This window comes from Aotus nancymaae, unplaced genomic scaffold, assembly GCF_030222135.1.
Source record: "Aotus nancymaae isolate 86718 unplaced genomic scaffold, 86718_ANA_hifiasm-v0.15.2.pri h1tg000106l, whole genome shotgun sequence".
NCBI lineage: Eukaryota > Metazoa > Chordata > Mammalia > Primates > Aotidae > Aotus > Aotus nancymaae.
Window position 1 is genome coordinate 723,794 of NW_026988521.1, and position 18,681 is coordinate 742,474.

At 57.5% G+C, this 18,681-nt stretch overlaps 3 protein-coding genes across 3 annotated transcripts; 1 reads left to right on the forward strand and 2 right to left on the reverse strand.

The window, feature by feature from the left end:
• The first annotated feature begins 2,177 nt into the window (after positions 1-2,177).
• LOC135272148 (interferon-induced transmembrane protein 3) lies at positions 2,178-3,445 on the forward strand. The gene is made up of 2 exons (XM_064370324.1): positions 2,178-2,567; positions 3,133-3,445. Exons 1-2 carry the CDS (start codon positions 2,319-2,321, stop codon positions 3,283-3,285), a joined length of 402 nt encoding a protein of 133 aa, XP_064226394.1. The 5' UTR covers positions 2,178-2,318; the 3' UTR covers positions 3,286-3,445.
• An 8,595-nt stretch (positions 3,446-12,040) lies between these two features.
• IFITM1 (interferon induced transmembrane protein 1) lies at positions 12,041-13,347 on the reverse strand. The gene is made up of 2 exons (XM_012456068.3): positions 12,936-13,347; positions 12,041-12,369 (listed from the first exon to the last, which is right to left on the reverse strand). Exons 1-2 carry the CDS (start codon positions 13,119-13,121, stop codon positions 12,175-12,177), a joined length of 381 nt encoding a protein of 126 aa, XP_012311491.1. The 5' UTR covers positions 13,122-13,347; the 3' UTR covers positions 12,041-12,174.
• Positions 13,348-13,882: 535 nt separating this feature from the next.
• On the reverse strand, positions 13,883-17,510 carry LOC135272105 (interferon-induced transmembrane protein 3-like). The gene is made up of 3 exons (XM_064370254.1): positions 17,296-17,510; positions 16,711-16,861; positions 13,883-16,141 (listed from the first exon to the last, which is right to left on the reverse strand). The coding sequence occupies exons 1-3, from the start codon at positions 17,508-17,510 to the stop codon at positions 16,004-16,006; spliced, it is 504 nt and encodes a 167-aa protein (XP_064226324.1). The 3' UTR covers positions 13,883-16,003.
• Positions 17,511-18,681: the final 1,171 nt, after the last annotated feature.

Consider the following 18,681-nt stretch of genomic DNA (forward strand, 5'->3'; position numbering starts at 1 on the left):
AGAGTGAGACTCCATCTCAGAAACAAAAAAAAAAAATTACCTTCAGGATACAATTGAGTCAGGAGAATAGGGTTTGGAGGCAGAAACTTCAGGACACTTTGCACAGTCTTCCTAGAATTCGGAAGTCCTGCTCTGTTTGCAAATTCCCACTTTTGCATGGAAGATGGGAAATTGAAAACACCTCTGATTGGCTTTTTGCCACCAATCAGATGTTTCCATAGGAGCGTACCCCGATAGCTTAATTTAAGCTTCTGATTGGAGGACAAGTCTTGTTTGCATAGAAGTGCAGCTTTGTGAGTTCAGCCTCTGATTGGGCGCTTCCTGCAATCGCTCAGACCAATGGCTGCCCACCCCTGGACTTACACGGGGTGAACACAAGGGGCCGCTGGGAAACTCCTCGCGGGTATCTGGATGCGAGAAGATTCTGTATCTGGCCCTGGAGCAGCTGCTGGGCCACTTTCACCGTCTGCAGTGAGATTTTTTTTTTAAAAAAAACTCTGCTTTGGTTGCTTCATTCTTTCTTTGCTTTGTGCATTTCATCCAATTCTTGGGTCAAAACACCAAGAACCTGGACACCCTCCACCCATAACACAATCCCTGGAAAACGTCCTGTAGCAAAGGTGAGTGGAGGGCAGACACGGCCGCTGTTAAAACGAAACCTCGTAAACCTTACAAACTATCAATAACATTTATCCTGTAAAGTCAAAGTCACCATTACTCAGACACATCACTCTGCAATTACACGGCTGCACGCTGCCGTCTTGAAGGCTCTGAGGTTACTGATGTAGCGTGACCTCCCGCCAAGGTGAGGGTGCGCAGCCGCCCACCTCTGGAAACTCCGGCTTCAGGGATGTCCTCTGGGGAGTCTGGCCAGGATGGGCGAATAAGCCCGGGGAAATGGGCACACGGAGCGCAGCAGGAATTAAACGGGCCCCTTTCCACCCATTAGCCCTCCCTGCCAGCCCCGCACACGCTGCCCCTCCGACAGATCCGCCTGTAAGCATCAGCTCCTTTTGCCCCAACAGCCCCCTGCCAAGGAGGGTCCAGGAGGAAACGCGGAAGTCACCCGAGGTGTTTTCACGGGGAGGACGTAACCTCAGGAACTGCTCAGAGGCAACACCAGCTTCTGGGGAAAAACCAAGAGGCGATGACAGGAAGCAGCCGGCACCCGTGTGAGGACCCGGGAGAGGCAGAGATCAGAACCTGGAAGTCTGGGGGGCGCCCCAGGGACCACACACCCAGAGCTCTGGGGGTGCAGGTCCTGCTGGGCCTCCCCTGGGTGCTGGGAGCCTGCACCCAGGGGGGCCTCGAGGCTAAAGGGCCACGGCTTCTCACTGCACCTTCCAGGCCTCTGTCACTGTATCCCAAAGCGAGTCCCCATTCCTGGGCCTGGAGGGCTCCTCTGAGGAAGCCGACATTGGCCACCAGGCCTCTGACCTGCGCCGGGAGATACGGGGACCCTAAGCCCCAAACCCGCGCGGAGCAGGACTGCCACCCAGAAAATGACAGGGGATTTCAGCAGATGACGCCTGCGACACGTGAGCTGGGTGTAAACTGTGACCGCGCCGTGGATGGCAGGGTGACCCCATGAACTGCACGTACACCTCTGGAGGGCCCCCTGTAATTAGAAAACCTGAAATGGCTGTAAGATCCTGGGAATAGGAAGAAATGATCCAGGACTGCGGTGCTGACTTAACTCTGAGACATTCCTATAGTTTCTTATTCCAGCCTCAATCCCCAAGGCCCTTGGACTTTGTAAATGACTTTGGCCAGCCTCCTGACACCACGCTCTAGGACCCCCCTCCCAGCTTGAAAAAACTGCCCAAAACTTAACTTTTGTAACTTTCCACGGCCTTCCCACCAACTTCTATCCCAGCGCCCTCCGCTGACACCATTTTCAGCCTCAGCCCCCTGCACCCAGGTGAATAAACAGCCATGTTGCTCACACAAAGCCTGTTTGGGGGTCTCCTCATTCAGAGCGCCTATGTTAACAGAGAGGGCCTTGGAGAATTGTTCTGGGGCCCGTGGGAATCAGATAAGACTTGTGCTGGCTTGGGCTCTAGAGAGGAAGCCCCGCTTAGCCCTCAGCCCCCTCCCTCCCTGCCCTAAAGTAATTTGATCCTCAGGAATTTGTTCCACCCTCCTCTGGCCCCAGCCAAGTCCCGATTTGACAAAGGCCAGGAAAAGGAAGTGGCTGAGAAATCGAAACTAATGGGTGGGGGGGGCCACTGAGAAGCATCCCGGCAACCCGACCACGGCCCATCTTCCACTGAGAAGCATCCCAGCAACCCGACCACGGCCCGTCTTCGCTGGGCACCATGAACCACACTGTGCAAACCTTCTTCACTCCCGCCAGCACCCACCATCCCCCGAACTACGAGATGCTGAAGGAGGAACATGAGGTGGCCGCGCTGGGGGCGCCCCACAACCCTGCGCCCCCGACATCCACCGTGATCCACATCCGCAGCGAGACCTCCGTGCCCGACCACGTCGTCTGGTCCCTGTTCAACACCCTCTTCATGAACTCCTGCTGCCTGGGCTTCATAGCGTTCGCCTACTCCGTGAAGGTGCGTGTGGCCCCGGGGGAGTCCAGGGGGAGCCAGGGAGTCTGGAGCTCCAGCTACCCAGGTGCTGCCTGGGCTGGGGGCTTGTGTGTCCCTGTGAGTGTGAGTTTATGTGCACCTCTGTCCCGTGTGTGCCCACATCTGTAGCTTTGTCTGAGTGACCCGTGTGTGTGTGGCCTGGGAATCTGCCCAGTGCAGGTCTAGGAGGAGGCTCCGGGAGGCTGGCTGGCTCAGAGCTTGTCCCGAGATCCAGCAGCCCAGAGCAAGGCTCCCTATAACCCAGTGCCAGAAATGACACCCTCACCTTCCAGACTGGCACCCAGGCTCCCCCGGAAAGTGAGAAGGGACTCACAGGTGACTTCGCCCCATGGTGGGGAGAACAGCCTGTGCTGGGGCCGAGGCAGAGGGACGCTGAGCCCCGAGGCTCCTGGAGGGTCTGAGGCTGGGTGAGGAAGGGGAGGGGTGGTCCCTGATCTCAGGGCAGGTAGGAGCCGGCGGGGAGCCTGAGCCATAGCACGTGGCTCCTGCCTGAGGGCTCCTGGTCCCCTGACCGTCTCCTCTGCCCCAGTCTAGGGACAGGAAGATGGTCGGCGACCTGACCGGGGCCCAGGCCTACGCCTCCACCGCCAAGTGCCTGAACATCTGGGCCCTGATTTTGGGCATCATCACGACCATTCTGCTGATCGTCATCCCAATACTGATTCTGCAAGCCTATCAGTAGATGCAGAGGAATCACCCCGGCCAGGGGCTCTGCCCGTGACCTGTCTCCCACGTACTCCAGCTTCCGTTCCTCACCCTGCCCCGGCCGAGTCCTGTATCAGCCCTTTACCCTCACACGCTTTTGTACAGTCGCGTTCAATAAAGTGCACGTGTTCCTGGTGCGGCTGTGACCTCACTTGGGGAGGGCTCCTGGGGAGGGTCGGAGCCTGGTTGCCGGAGGAGCAGGTGCTCAGGCCTCTGGCTTCTGGCCTCCTGCTGTGGGCAGCAGCTGGGTCCGTCCAGGACCCTGGGAGGGGCTCCTGTGTCCTGGAGAGTCTCAGCTCTGACTCAAGGTGAGCTCTTTTCGGAACGTCAGTGCTGAGTCCTGGACACCCTGGGCCCAAGGCCACACTCTCGGCCTGTCAGTGACCCAGGCTGTGGTCTCAAAAGAGAGGGAAGGGCCTAAGCGTCCTGCAGGGACATTGAGGGGCAAGGTGGCACCGGCTCCCCAGCTGCCCCCAGGCCCTGCTCTGTGCTGCTGGGGACCTGGCTTGAGTTCCTCAGGTGGAGGGAGCACCGAGCTTCCTGCCTCTGAGCTGTGTGGAGCAGCCGGTCCTGCAGACGTGGGCAGCTCAGCCCCTGTGGGAGGGACGGGGGCTTTGTGCGGAGGGCAGCAGGGAGGAGCCCCGGGCCTCGTGGCCCCTCCTGGGTGGCCCAGGTGCCTCCTCCAGCCGAGGGGACCTCGTCCCTGCTCCCGCTCGGACGCCCCCATCGGAGTGAACTCTACCCGGGTGCGAACTCCTGCAAAGCGCCCCCTGCCCGGCTCGGTCTCCGGGGTGGCATCTGGGGTGCCACGCGCGCCGCGCCCCGCCGTCCCTCCCGACTCCGGGTCTGGATCGAGTCCCCCTCCCGGCGCTCACTCGCCGCCGCCGCGCTCCCAGCCCCGGAGCCGCGCGGTGACCCCAGGGCCCGGCCGCGGTGGGCGACGGACGCGTGGGAGGAGCCCGCTCCCCTCGGGGTCTCCCGGAGGCAGCGCTGAGGGCGCGCTCGGAAGCGCTCCCGGGTCGGAGGCGGGAGCTCAGCGGCGCCCCTGGCGGCGGCCCGGACCCGGGCGCGGGGGGCGGGACGCGAACCCGGAGACTCGGGCGCCCGGCGGGGACTCACCGCTCTCCTCCCGCTCGGGCCCGACCCCCGCCGCTCCCACCTCCCCTTCCCCTCGGGGACCCCGATTTCCGCGTCTCCTGCGCCCCTCCCTGGGGGGTTCCGGCCCGGGTCCGGGACTGAGCTGTTGAGGACTTGGGGATCAGGAGCCCGGTCCTGTGACCCCACAGCGGGTCTCATTTAGGTGCCAGGACGGAGCCCGTGGGTCGCGTGGGGCAGAGGAATCGCGGTAAGAAAAGTGCGATTCGCGCAGAGCCGGCCGCGGGTTTACTACGAGGCGCATCCGTCTCCAGAACAGCGTTTTTTTGTTTTTTTTCTTTGAGACGGAGTTTCGCTCGTTACCCAGGCTGGAGTGCAATGGCGCGATCTCGGCTCACCGCAACCTCCGCCTCCTGGGTTCAGGCAATTCTCCTGCCTCAGCCTCCTGAGCAGCTAGGATTACAGGCACGCGCCACCATGCCCAGCTAATTTTTTGTATTTTTAGTAGAGACGGGGTTTCACCATGTTGACCGGGATGGTCTCGATCTCTTGATCTCGTGATCCGCCCGCCTCGGCCTCCCAAAGTGCTGGGATTACAGGCGTGAGCCACCGCGCCCGGCCCAGAACAGCATTTTTAAGGACGGTTTGGCGGGTGGGGCCGGCGAGTCAGGCGCACTGCCGGGTCCGGTGGGAGAGGAGGTCTCGGGGCGTCACTGTCTTCCCAGTCCTGACCGAGTCCTGGGGTGCTGGGTGTGGGTCCGGGGCCGCCAGCTCGTCACGGAGCGCGGGGTCCCTAAAGTGTCCCAAACCCTGACCCCGGGTTCTGCGGCGGTGACGTCATCCCGGGAGCAACTGGGCGGCAGGGGTGGGGTCGGAATCTCGCGTCCTGCAGCTGCAGGACCCCTAAGCCGTGGCTTCTGTTCTGGCGGCTCTGTTCGGCCTGCACAGGCGGTCTGGTCCCCGGGCAGGACGCCGGTTTGGGCGACCTTAATCTATGAACTGTTTTTCCCGAATTAGCGTAGCCTAAGCCCAGGGATGCGCGCGGGGGCAGCTCGGGGGTGAGGAGCCACACGGAGTCAGGTCAAATCTTTCGCCGGCGTGATATTCTCAGTTGTAATTTTTGCAGAGATGGTTCGGTCCCACGCCTGCCCCTCAGAATCCTGCCTCCCTCCTGCGCCCTGCAGCTTCTTCCCCCCGAGACTCCCCGCGCGCTTCCAAAATACCTTCCACAGGAAATTCAAGCCCCACCCCACTCCGCAGCGTTAGCGTGTGGCCTCAGACGGGAGATTGCAAAGCTCGTGGGGACTTTGCTTGGGCAGCCCCGTGTCTCGAAGCAGGCTCCATGACCGGCAGCGGCCTGTTGGGAATTGGGTGGAGGGGGGTGGGTGTGCGATTTGGGGGGCCCAGGAGTGACTCCAAGCAAGGGCGAGGGCTGGCTCTTAAGAGGAACTGTGGGGTGCTTTTGCAGCCTCGGGGTGCAGGTCTGGATGCACATTCAGATGCCCAGGCCAGATGCCCCTCCACGTGTGGGTGGTGGTTTAGCCTTTGAATCAGTTCGTTCTCACTCTACCATAAAGAACGGCCTGCGACTGGGTAATTTATGCAGGAAAGAGGTTTAACTGACTCACTGTTCAGCATGGCTGGGGAAGTCTCAGGAAACCTACGATCATGGCAGAAGTTGAAGGGGAAACGGCACCTTTTTCAGAACTTGGCAGGAAGGAGAAGGGAGGACAGTGGAAATATTAAATGCTTGTAAAACCATCAGATGTCCAGGAAACTCAGTGTCAGGAGAACAGCGCGGGAAGCCACCCCGTGAGCCAATTCCCTGGATATGCGGGGATTATGTGGATCGTGGGGTTGGGACACAAGGTCTAAGCATCGTGTCGGTCTCCATGCGCAAGCCCGGACCCAGCACGTCTGCAGTCCTGCCTGCCTCAGCTGCTCACACACACACACATCCCGCACCCCGCCTGCCATCACCATCATCCCTGATCACCCAGCAGAGCGTGCCCGACATCAACCCACCTGCCATCCTGTTCTTACGACCATGTGAGCACTCCACTCCACCCGCCGCTGTAACTACTTATGGTCATGTGCACCCCCTGCCCCACCCGCACTACCGTAACTGATCTGACTAACTTTCCACCGCCCGCCCAAACCTTTAAAACCAACTCCTACCCAACGCCCTTCAATATCACCCTTTTGGGCCTCAGCCCACCTGCCCCCAGATGAATAAACAGCCATGCTGCTCACACAAAGTCTGTTTGGAAGGTCTCTTCATTCAAAGCACGTGTTTTTAACACATAGCACCTTCTTTGGAGCTCGAAGAAGTTTACACCTGTGTTTTGGCAAAAATAATAAATGGAGACTAAAGTCATCAGCCCCTCCGTACCCATCACCAGCATCCACAGTGCCCACATTCTGCCATTTTCTCATCGGTGTCTCCATCTAAGATTGGATGACAGCCCATCGTCTTGTCAGATGTTTACTTAAGACTCATGTTAACGTGGGCAAATCCCATCTGTCCAGTTCTGAAAATGTAAAATCACCTTTGGAAAAACTGTGTTAGCAGCGGAATGTGTCTGAGTCACAGGGCACGGAAGTATGTTGGTGATGGCAAAGCCGCGGGGGTTTGCAGCCACCTCAACTCTGGCCTCCTCAGAAGAAAGAAACAGCTGAGGGCACAAGGCAGGAGAGACCAAGACAAGTTCTTTTTATGGATTTATTTTTATTTCTTTTTCTTCTTTTAAATTTGAGAGAGTCTTGCTCTGTCGCCCAGGATGGAGTGCAATTGAGCCATCTCAGCTCACTGCAACTTCTGCCTCCGGGTTCAGCGATTCTCCTGCCTCAGCCTCCCGAGTAGCTGGGATTACAGGCGCCCGCCACCACGCCTGCCTAATTTTTGTACTTTTAGTAGAGACAGGGTTTCACCATGTTGGCCAGGCTGGTCTCAATCTCTTTTCCTTGTGATCCGCCCGCCTCGGCCTCCCCAAGGATTACAGGCGTGAGCCACCCGGCCAGGCCGAGACCAAGGCACTAGTGAAGTGCACTTGAAAAGGTCCACGTGGGTGACTTGAGACGTCAAGTAAACAGTTTGACCTTTGACTTGGGGCGCTATGTGTTGGCATGATTCTGGCGTCTTGCGCCCCTTCTGATTCCTCCCTGGCGGGGGGAAGGGGGCTGCCCGCAAGCATGATGGCCTGCCAGCACTCGGGAGCAGCTGCACGCGGCGTGTTTGCTGGAGTCACGCACATGCTCAGTGTTAAGTGTGCATCCAATTGAAGAGGCAACCCACACAGGCTCTGTGTGAGCAGCAAGGCTGTTCATCCACGCGGCTGCCAGCGGGCTGAGTCCGAAAAGGGAGTCGTCGTGGAGGTGGGGGCCGCGCAACGACGTGGGGAAGCGGCAGCTCAGGGTCGGTGCCCCAAACAGGCTCTGTGTGAGCAGCATGGCTGTTTATTCACCTGGGTGCGGGTGGGCTGAGGCCGAAAAGGCCGTTAGCGAAGGGCAGTGGGATAGGAGTTGGTTTTACAGGTTTGGGGTGGGCAGTGGAAAGTTACAGAAGTCACTTTAGGGGTGTTTATTGCAAGCTGGGAGGGGGTCGTAGGGTGTGGAGTCAGGAGGCTGGGCCAAGGTCGGTTACAAAGCCCAATGGCCTTGTCAATCGAGGCGGGAAAGAAACAGAAGTGCCTCGGGTTAGTTGGGAGCCGCAGGAGTCCTCCTTCCAGCTGCTTCAGGGTTCCTGATTCCAGAAGGCCCTCCAGAGGTGTGCGCGCGGTTCCTGGGGTCGCCATGCTGTCCAGGTGCGGACTGACCTCACAATCCGTTTCAGGTTTTTTTAATCTATTCAAAGACTGCTTTTCCCTGGTGCTGGTTGCTACCAATTATCATTTTAGAGAAACAGTGTAACAACCATCTGAGCATCACCCGAGGGGTTGCTGGACATTCCTGGTTGGGGGTGGGAAGCGCTCTCCTTCCTGCTCAAGCCTGAGGAGCTACCTCCGGTAACACATCAGTGAGAATTATTGTTAACTGTGAGCTGAGCTAACCCCCCCTCCCCCACAGCTAACCTCCCCTCCATCTTGCCTTTCCCTTAATTATTCCTAGTCTTTTGGGCCAAGCTGACTTTGAGAGATATTTAGGCCATAGTTTAAATGACAACAGGCCTTGTTCAAAATTCAGCTGCTTGGCCGGGCGCAGTGGCTCACGCCTATAATCCCAGCACTTTGGGAGGCCGAGGCGGGTGGATCACGAGGTCAAGAGATCGAGACCATCCTGGTCAACATGGTGAAACCCTGTCTCTACTAAAAATATAAAAAATTAGCTGGGCATGGTGGCGCGTGCCCGTAATCCCAGCTACTCAGGAGGCTAAGGCAGCAGAATTGCTTGAACCCAGGAGGCGGAGGTTGCAGTGAGCCGAGATCGCGCCATTGCACTCCAGCCTGGGTAACAAGAGCGAAACTCCGTCTCAAAAAAAAAAAAAAAAAAAAAATTCAGCAGCTCATCATGATTGAGGACTAAACTCTGATTTTTTTATCCTCCCCAAATTCCTATCTAAGGGAGTCATGCCCTACAAATTCTCATCAGATGGGTTTTATTTAACCATATATATCAAGACTTATTTTCCAACCTGACCCTGGCATAACATCACGATAGGAGGAAGAAAATTGCCGGGAACTCTCGACCAGCAAGAGGATTCCAACCTGAGTGGGGAGCGCGGGAAGAAGAGAAGACGGACAGAGTTCCTCCTTCCCGGAGACACTGTGTCTGGGTCCTAACCTTCCCATATTGTGAAACTCGCTCTGCAAGGTTTTACACAGGAAGGCTCCCAACAGAAAATAAAAATATTTTACCCTAAAACAAGTTTCTTTGCTGTATTTTGAAATGGTCCTACAAAGCTGTTCTTTGTGGGGGAAATCTGCATCTGTAAAGAATCTATTAACATATGTAGACCATTTTCTTTCAGACCCTCCCAATCCTGAAGAGATTTAGAACAGAACAGGAACCTTTTCTCACCTATTGCCCCAGGACAGGCACTATCAGACTTCAAAACAACTTTGGTCTCCATATTTTTTTTTTTTTAAGATGGGGTTTCACCTTGATGGCCAGGCTGGTCTTGAACTCCTGACCTCAGGTGATCCACCCACCTCGGCCTCCCAAAGTGCTGGGATTACAGGCGTGAGCCACCGCGCCTGGCCTTGGTCTCCACATCTTAACCTCAGCAGCCCCTTTCTATCAATCCCAGGCCTTTAGACAAACTCAACCAATTGTCAAGCAGAAAATGTTTATATTCACCCACACCCTGGAACACCAACACCCCCTACACACACCGCTGTGTGTTGTCCTGCCTTTCTGGACCAAACTAATGTTTTCCTTCTTTTTCTATCTTTCTTTCTTTGTGACGGAGTCTCACTGTCGCCAGGCTGGAGTGCAATGGCGTGATCTCAGCTCACTGCAACCTCTGCCTCCCAGGTTCAAGCGATTCCCCTGCCTCATCCTCCCAAGTACCTGGGATTACAGGTGCTCGTCACCATGCACAGCTAATTTTGTATTTTTAGTAGAGACGAGGTTTCACTATGTTGGCCAGGATAGTCTCGAACCCTTGACCTCATGATCTGCTGCCTCGGCTTCCCAAAGTACTGGGATTACAGCCGTGAGTCAGCACCCCGGGCCCAGTGTCTTTCTGGAATGTATTTGATTTATGTCTCATGTCGCCCTAAAATGTGTAAAACCAAGCTGCGCCCTGACCACCTTGCATGTGCCCTCAAGACTTTCTGAGGGCTGTGTCACACCGGCCATGGCCACTCCTATTTGGCTCAGAAGAAACTTCTTCAAATACTTTACAGAGTTTGACTCTCTTTGGCGACTTGATTACGGAGTTGAAAATCAGCCTTTTGAGATTCCCCCTCTTTTTTGCGTTCCTGACTCCCATGGCTCCCCCTGGCCCTGACAGCTCGTGTGGTCCCACAAGGGAGGAGCGACTCAGCTCGTGAGGACAGCGTCACCCCAGCGCCGTCATCTCCGCCCCAAACTCCTGGAAAAAACCCGACCTAGGAGCTTTGGACGCGGTCATCTGGGCACCACGTCCGTGCACCGCGCGGTGTGGCCATCGAGTCCCTTAAACCCTTTTTTATTTATTTTTTTATTTGAAGCAGAGTCTTGCTCTGCCGCCCGGGCTGGAGCGCAGTGTCGCGACCTCGGCTCGCCGCCACCTCCGCCTCCCAGACCGTTTCTTCACCGCGACGCGCCGGTGTTTCTCCAGCCCGCGGGCAGGAGGCCCCTCCGGCGTTGCTGACGGATGCGGCCGATCCCCGCCTCTGGGACGCGAACCCGCGGCCTCTGACGCTGCAGCCCCGGGCTCCGCGCCGCCCCGTCCGAGTGTCCCCTGCGGAGGAGGAGAGGCCGGGGGCGCCGCCCGCAGGGACCCCGAGTCCCGCTCGGCCTCCCAGAGCTGCCGGGGAAAGACTCCGGCTCGGGCCTCTCCCGCCCCCGGCCCCGCGCCCGCCTGGGCCCCACCGGTGGGAACCACGCTGGGGCCGGGCCGGGCGGCGGGACCAGGACACAGCGCGCCCCGCGCCTCCGCCTTCGTGATGCACGTTTCGAGACCGGGTGCGCGGGTGCCTGGCCGCCCCGCGGGGGCGTCCACCTGGCGGGAGCCTCGCCCCGCGCCCCCCGCGCGCCCGGGCCTGGCGCCTCCTCCCGACCCTGCCTCGGACTCTCCCCGCCCCTCGATCCCGGGACCCCTGCGCCGGCCTCCTCCCGGGTCAAGCTCACCAAAGCGGAACCCCGGGGAGACCACGCGCCCCCACGCGTGTCCATGGTCCCCCGCGGGGACCCCCAAGAGGACAGGGCCCCCAGAGCCAGGGCGCCGCAGCGGGGGCGGCCAGGGGTCGGTCCCCGGGCAGGTCCCGGGGCAGACGGACTTGCCCTCGCAGTCCCACTGCCCGAAGCCTGAGAGCCGCGATCCCGCAAGGGACGACGCACCGCGGGAGGAGGCCCCGCCGCCACCCTGTGCTGGGAGGCGCTGCTCTGGCCCCGGGACCTCCTGTCCGGGAGGTGCCAGCCTGGTGGGCTCCGGCTTCAGAGTTTCTGCCAACTTGATGGAGAAGCCACTGGGTCTCACTGGCCTCTGCAGTCAGCCGGTGCTGGACGGCTCTGCCCACCCTCAGGTCAATGGCTGCCCCCACCCCAGGGGAGCAGGGAGGATGCCCGCTGGACTGGAGGAGGCAGCGGCCAGGACCCAGCAGCCCGATCACCCAGGAGGGGCTGCGGGCCGCGCTCCTTCAGTGGCTGCCCGAGGCACAGAGCCCGGTCCCTCCCACAGGGCCCGAGCTGCCCACATCTGCAAGAGCAGCGCTCCAGGCAGCTCAGAGGCAGGCAGGGTTGTCTCGGCTCAAAGGTGTTCTGGACACAGTGTGTCATTACCTGGGTGTCAGAGAAATCTCCACCCTGTGGTCCTGGTCCAGCTGCTGCCCACAGCAGGAGGCCAGAAACCAACAAAGGCCGAGCAGGCGCCTGCTCCCCTGAAAGCTTGGAAGAGGAGGGATTCGGCTGTGCAGGGCTGACTGCTGGGCTCGGCCTCAGGACCAGGCCCAGGACTCGGGCAGGTCCCCCCTCCAGGTGAAGTCAAGGCGTCATCACAAGCACGTGCACTTTATTGAATGCCATGGCAGACAGGTGTGTGAGGATACACAGCTATATGTGGGGGCGGGACCCAGGGAGCAGGACGGGCAGCAGGTGGTGGAGCACCGGGGTCACGGGCGATGGGCAGCTACAGGTGAACCCTTTGGTTGTTTAAGATCTGTGACACAACATGGTACAGCATCACAGAGCCAAACACCAGTAACAGGATGAATCCAATGGTCATGATGATGCCCAAAATCAGGGCCCAGATGTTCAGGCACTTGGCGGTGGAGGCGTAGGCCTGGGCCCCGGTCAGGTCGCCGACCATCTTCCTGTCCCTAGACTGGGGCAGAGGAGATGGTCAGGGGACGAGGAGCCCTCAGGCAGGAGCCACGTGCTATGGCTCAGGCTCCCCCCTGGCTCCTACCTGCCCTGAGATCAGGGACCACCCCTCCCCTTCCTCACCCAGCCTCAGACCCTCCAGGAGCCTCGGGCCTCAGCCTCCCTCTGCCTTGGCCCCAGCACAGGCTGTTCTCCCCACCATGGGGCGAAGTCACCTGTGAGTCCCTTCTCACTTTCCGGGGGAGCCTGGGTGCCAGTCTGGAAGGTGAGGGTGTCATTTCTGGCACTGGGTTATAGGGAGCCTTGCTCTGGGCTGCTGGATCTCGGGACAAGCTCTGAGCCAGCCAGCCTCCTGGAGCCTCCTCCTAGACCTGCACTGGGCAGATTCCCCAGGCCACACACACACAGGTCACTCAGACAAAGCTACAGATGTGGGCACACACGGGACAGAGGTGCACACAAACTCACACTCACAGGGACACACAAGCCTCCAGCCCAGGCAGCACCTGGGCAGCTGGAGCTCCAGACTCCCTGGCTCCCCCTGGACTTCCCCGGGGCCACACGCACCTTCACGGAGTAGGCGAAGGCTATGAAGCCCAGGCAGCACCAGTTCATGAAGAGGGTGTTGAACAGGGACCAGACGATGTGGTCGGGCACGGAGGCCTCGCTCTGGATGTGGATCGCGGTGGACCTGGGGAGCATGCTGCTCTGGGGGCCCCCCAGCACTGCCACCTCGTGCTCCTCCTTGAGCATCTTCTGGCTTTGGAGAAGGAAGTGTTAGTGAAGGTTTGAGCGGTGTGGTTTTCGGCGTGGAGTCGGGCAGCTGTGGTATTCAGACGCTGGAACGGTGCTCAGTGGGTTCTTTTTTTCCCCTGCAGTTTCTGTTTCTCAGAAGTGTGTATTTCTTGTAAGTTTCTATTTCCTGCTGTTTGTAAATTGGTGAATTAGCCAGGGACCAATGAAGTTTGGAACAAATTCTTGAGGATCAAATTACTTCATGGCAGAGTGGGAGGGAAGGCTGAGGGTTAAGGAGGGGCTTCCTCATCAGAAACTCAACTCAGGACTGGTCACTTCCTAAGTCTTGGGTTTGGGGGGCCCTGGGGATTTTACCCAGGCTAGAAAGTGCAGGATCTCAGCGTCCCGGTTCAGGGCCCCTGCCAGGCCCCCACTCCAGGTCCCGGAACAATCCCCCAAAGCCCTCACCTCGCTTGTCACAGGCCTCATCTCCTGACCTCCCTTGCCCTTTCCTGGGGCTGCAGTCCTGCTCTCTATGGGTTTGGAGGCTAAACTTCCCCGTGTCTCCTGGTGCAGGTCAGAGGCCTGGTCACCTATGTTGGGCTCCCGAAGCAGCCGCCCAGGCCCAGGAATGGGGACTCTGGGAGCCCGGACTGAAGAGGGGGGTGTGTTGGGACACAGGAGGGTTCCAGGGTCTGTAGGGGCAGCTTCAAAGCCCAGGGCACACGTGTGCCGTCCCCTACTTCCTCCCTGTGGGTCCCAGCATCGCCCACGGGTTTGGTTGGGGTGAGTACTGGATGACTTAGGCGTTGGGCCCCAGCCGTGCAGGAGGGACCTGGAGGGTTGGCAGAGAATTGTCCGCTGAGTAGGGAGGGAGCCCTCAGGCAGAGGGATCATGAATTAGATTAAGTAAAGGGAAAATCGGAGCCTAAAGGCGGACCCAGGTTCCCTTCTGCCCCTTTAAGTCGGCTGCTAGTTTTCTACAGAGATAGAATCCTCCGCTGTTCGCGTCCAGCCGTTTCTTTGTATTGTTTGTGTCAATCAGTGAATTTGTATTAGTATCTCACGGGTGCAGTTCTGAAGTAAAAGCATCCTTTTGTTTGAGTGTGTGTGTGTATGTGTGTATACGTGTGTGTATGTATGCGTGTACGTGTACGTGTGTATGTGTATGTGGGTGTGTACGTGTGTATGTGTGTGTATGTGTGTGATGTGTATGTGTGTATGTATGTGTATGTGTGTGCATGTGTGTACGTGTATATGTGTACCCGTGTATGTGAATGTGTGTATGTGTGTATACGTGTGTATGGTGTGTGTATGCATGTGTGTATGTGTATGTGTGTACATGTGTATGTGTACGTGTGTATGTGTATGTGAGCGTATGTGTGCATGTGTGTATGGGAGTGTGTATGTGTGTGTACATGTGTATATATGTGTGAGTATATGTGAGTGTGTGTGTATGTGTGTGTGTGTGTGTGTATGTGTACAGACACGTGTTTCATTGTGTGCTTTTGGCTACGAGTTACCAAACTTGGCTTAAACTTAAGGAGGACTCAAACTAAATAATAAGCCCAAATGCTTTTCATTCATGTGACTTAAGTAAAATCTTTAATAAGCTAGCTTTACAATTACTGGTAATGTTAGAAATGTCTTAATAGTCAACATCGATTTTTGTTTGCATTTATTTACTTATTTTATTTTTATTTATTTATTTTTGAAACAGAGTCTCGCCCTGTTGCCAGGCTGGAGTGCAGTGGCGTGATCGCGGCTCACTGCAGCCTCCAACCTCCACCTCCACCTCCTGGGTTCAAGTGATTCTCCTTCCTCAGCTTCCCAGGTAGCTGGGACTACAGGTGTGCGCCACCACGCCCAGCTAATTTTTGTACTTTTAGTAGAGACAGGGTTTCACTTTCACCATATTGGCCAGGATGGTCTCTATCTCTTGACCTTGTGATCCGTCTGCCTCAGCCTCCCAAAGTGCTGGGAGTACAGGAGTGAGCCACCGCGCCCGGCCTATTTATTTATTTTTTGAGACAGAGTTTCACTGTGTTGCCCAGGCTGGAGTGCAGCGGCGCAGTCTTGACTCACTGCAACATCCGTCTCTTGGGTTCAAGCGATTCTTGTGCCTCAGCCTCCCCAAGTAGCTGGGATTACAGGCACCTGCAACCACGCCCAGCTAATTTTTGTATTTTTAATAGAGATGGGGTTTCACCATGTTGGCCAGGCTGGTCTCGAACTACTGACCTCAGGTGATCTGCCCGCCTCGGCCTCCCAAAGTGCTGGGATTACAGGCGTGAGCCACCGTGCCCGTCTGTTGCCCAGCCTGGAGCGCAGTGGCGCAATCACAGCACCTTGCAACCTCCTCCTCCTGGGTTCAAGTGATTTTCCTGCCTCAGCCTCCCAAGTAGCTGGGACTACAGGCACCCCCAACTACGCTCGGCTAATTTTTGTATTTTTAGTAGATAAGGGATTTCGCCATGTTGGCCAGGCTGGCAGATCACCTGAGTTCGGGAGTTCGAGACCAGCCTGACAACATTGAGAAACCCCATCTCGACTAAAAATAGAAAAAAATTAGCCGGGCGTGGTGGCGCATGCCTGTAATCCCAGCTACTCAGGAGGCTGAGACAGGAGAATCGCTTGAACCTGTGAGGCAGAGGTTGCGGTGAGCTGAGTTCACGCCGTTGCACTCCAGCCTGGGCAGTAAGAGCGATACTCTGTCTCAAAAAAATAAAGAAAGAAGAAAGAAAAATTAAAAAATGTCTGGTCCAGGCACTGCCATTGTAGAAAAGTGTAAGGATAAAGGCCTGATATAGGACTTGGGTTAAGGGTCCAGGACCAGCAGCAGATGGCGAGTACCTGGCCGTGGAGATTCTTTATCATCTGAGAAATTGCTTGGGATTTTATCACAGAACTACTGGTGACGGGTTGATGCGTGCAGTGGTACAAGGATGCCAGGTCAGGGCCCAGATGTTCAGGCACTTGGCAGTGGAGGCGTAGGCCTGGGCCCCGGTCAGGTCGCTGACCATCTTCCTGTCCCTAGACTGGGGCAGAGGAGACGGTGAGGGGACCAGGAGCCCTCAGGCAGGAGCCACGTGCTATGGCTCAGGCTCCCCCACCCCGGCTCCCACCTGCCCTGAGATCAGGGACCACCCCTCCCCTTCCTCAACCAGCCTCAGACCCTCCAGGAGCCTCGGGGCTCAGCGTCCCTCTGCCTTGGCCCCAGCACAGGCTGTTCTCCCCACCATGGGGCGAAGTCACCTGTGAGTTCCTTCTCACTTTCCGGGGGAGCCTGGGTGCCAGTCTGGAAGGTGAGGGTGTCATTTCTGGCACTGGGTTATAGGGAGCCTTGCTCTGGGCTGCTGGATCTCGGGACAAGCTCTGAGCCAGCCAGCCTCCTGGAGCCTCCTCCTAGACCTGCACTGGGCAGATTCCCCAGGCCACACACACACGGGTCACTCAGACAAAGCTACAGACGTGGGCACACACGGGACAGAGGTGCACACAAACTCACACTCACAGGGACACACAAGCCCCCAGCCCAGGCAGCACCTGGGCAGCTGGAGCTCCAGACTCCCCGGCTCCTCCTGGACTCCCCCGGGGCCACACGCACCTTCACGGAGTAGGCGAAGGCTATGAAGCCCAGGCAGCAGGAGTTCACGAAGAGGGTGTTGAACAGGGACCCGACGACGTGGTCAGGCACGGAGGTCTCGCTCCGGATGTGGATCGCAGCTGAGTTCACTCTGTGCTCCTCCTTGACCGTGTGTCAGGTTTCGGGGAGGCTGCTGTGTGCGAGTGTGGGTCCTGCTGGCTGACGTGGCCGTCTGCGGAGTGACGTCGGACGCTGGGCACTGTCCCTTGCGGGTCTTTGCTGTCATGTCAGAGTCTTGCCCCGTGCCACGAGGACTCAGGGCTTCTGCTGTTTGGAAATTAGAGAATTTGTGTCAGGCCTGGGGGAGGTGACACGTTTCTGAACGTGAGGTTATACAGTCAGTGCAGGTGAAGCAGTGTGGGGTCGGGGCCTCCTATCCAGGGGCCCCATCAGGGCAAGGGCCACATGACTCCAACTTGCTTCTGCAGGGGTCAGAGGCCTCTGTGAACTTTACTAGGCCTGAGAGTCCCCTCCTCTTACGCCCGGAGCGCAGGACCTCACTGTCTTGGACAGGGCCTGCACACTCCAGGCTCCTCAAGCCCTCACCGCTCACAGGCCTCCAGTGAGGAAATCTTCCCTTTCTGGGCTGCAGCTCTGCTCTGTGTGGGTTCGGAGGCCCGGCGGCCAGGGCTGCCTGTCCCAAAGCAGCCCTCCAGGCCCAGGCACGGGACGCTGGGGAGCGCTGACGAAGAGGAGGCTGTCTGGAGACACAGGGAAGGGTCCAGTGCCTGTGGGGCAGCTTCAGTGCCCAGGGCCGACATGTGTGACCCCCCTTCTTCCTTCCTGGGCCCCTTTGTTTTATAAGATGCCACAGAGGTCGAGGGGACATGAGGGGCAAGGGGGTTTCCTGGACTCAGGGCCACACCCGTGGGGCCTGGGGAGGGCTCTAGGGTCCCATGGGCCAACAGCTTCCTGAGATAACAGAACTTCCTTCTTCCTGCCTCAGTGCCCGTGGACGGGGTGCAATCTGAGCAGAGCAAGCTGAGGTCACTGGCTCAGGGCTCCTGTGGCATCTGGCCAAAGACAACATGCTGAAAAGTTTCCCTGGAAAAATCTGGATGAGACCTCTCCCACCTCCAGAGAGGCCCCGTGCCTTCCAAGAGGAAGTGGGGGTCACGTGAGTCTGGACGGTCCCCGTCTCCAGCTCTTCTAGGTGGGGCTCTTGTTTCCCTGCAGGGTCCAGTCCCCTCCCCACCATATCCTGGAGCCCCTGTGCCGTCTCAGCCTGGACCCGGGTGGCCTGGGCCTCCTCTGCGGGGCCTCTGGCCTGGCTGCCCTCTGAGGCAGTCTCTGTGACCACCCAGCCCTTGGAACATGGCCAGTTCCATTCTCGAATTGCTGTGAGTGCAAAGCTCATGCTGGATTGTGAGGATTTGGTGAGATAAAAAATTTCTTCATAAAATGTCAATATTTCATCAATAGTATTTTTTGTTGATTATATGTTGAGATAATATTTTGGATATATTTGTTTAAATAAAATAGATTGCTGGCCAGGCATGGTGGCTCACTCCTGTAATCCCAGCACTGGGAGGTCAAGGCAGGAGGATCACTTGAGGCCAGGAGGTTGATGCTGCAGTGAGCCGAGATCGCACCATCGCACTCCAGCACAGATGAGAGTGAGACCCCGTCTCTAAAAACAACTAAGTAAAATTAAATCAGTCCAAAAAAAATTTAAAATAAAGAAGATGTTAAAACAAATATCACCATTTCCTTTTGCTTTTTTAGAAATGTTGGTACTGGGGGCCGGGCGCAGTGGCTCACGCCTGTAATCCCAGCACTTTGGGAGGCCGAGGCAGTCAGGTCACTTGAGGTCAGGAGTTGGAGACCAGCCTGGCCAGCATGGTAAAACACTGTCTCTACTAAAAATACAAAAATTAGCCGGGTGTGGTGGCACAGGCCTGTAATCTCAGCTACTCGGGAGGCTGAGGCAGA

What these genes read in the sequence shown, in the direction of transcription:
- LOC135272148 (XM_064370324.1), top strand. Translation starts at nt 2,319, where the DNA reads ATGAACCACACTGTGCAAACCTTCTTCACTCCCGCCAGCACCCACCAT. An exon ending in CGTTCGCCTACTCCGTGAAG is followed by an intron (nt 2,568 to 3,132) that starts GTGCGTGTGGCC and finishes CCTCTGCCCCAG; the next exon opens with TCTAGGGACAGGAAGATGGT.
- IFITM1 (XM_012456068.3), bottom strand. Translation starts at nt 13,121, where the DNA reads ATGCTCAAGGAGGAGCACGAGGTGGCAGTGCTGGGGGGCCCCCAGAGC. An exon ending in CCTTCGCCTACTCCGTGAAG is followed by an intron (nt 12,370 to 12,935) that starts GTGCGTGTGGCC and finishes CCTCTGCCCCAG; the next exon opens with TCTAGGGACAGGAAGATGGT.
- LOC135272105 (XM_064370254.1), bottom strand. Translation starts at nt 17,510, where the DNA reads ATGTCGGCCCTGGGCACTGAAGCTGCCCCACAGGCACTGGACCCTTCC. An exon ending in TCACTGGAGGCCTGTGAGCG is followed by an intron (nt 16,862 to 17,295) that starts GTGAGGGCTTGA and finishes CGAAACCTGACA; the next exon opens with CACGGTCAAGGAGGAGCACA. An exon ending in CCTTCGCCTACTCCGTGAAG is followed by an intron (nt 16,142 to 16,710) that starts GTGCGTGTGGCC and finishes CCTCTGCCCCAG; the next exon opens with TCTAGGGACAGGAAGATGGT.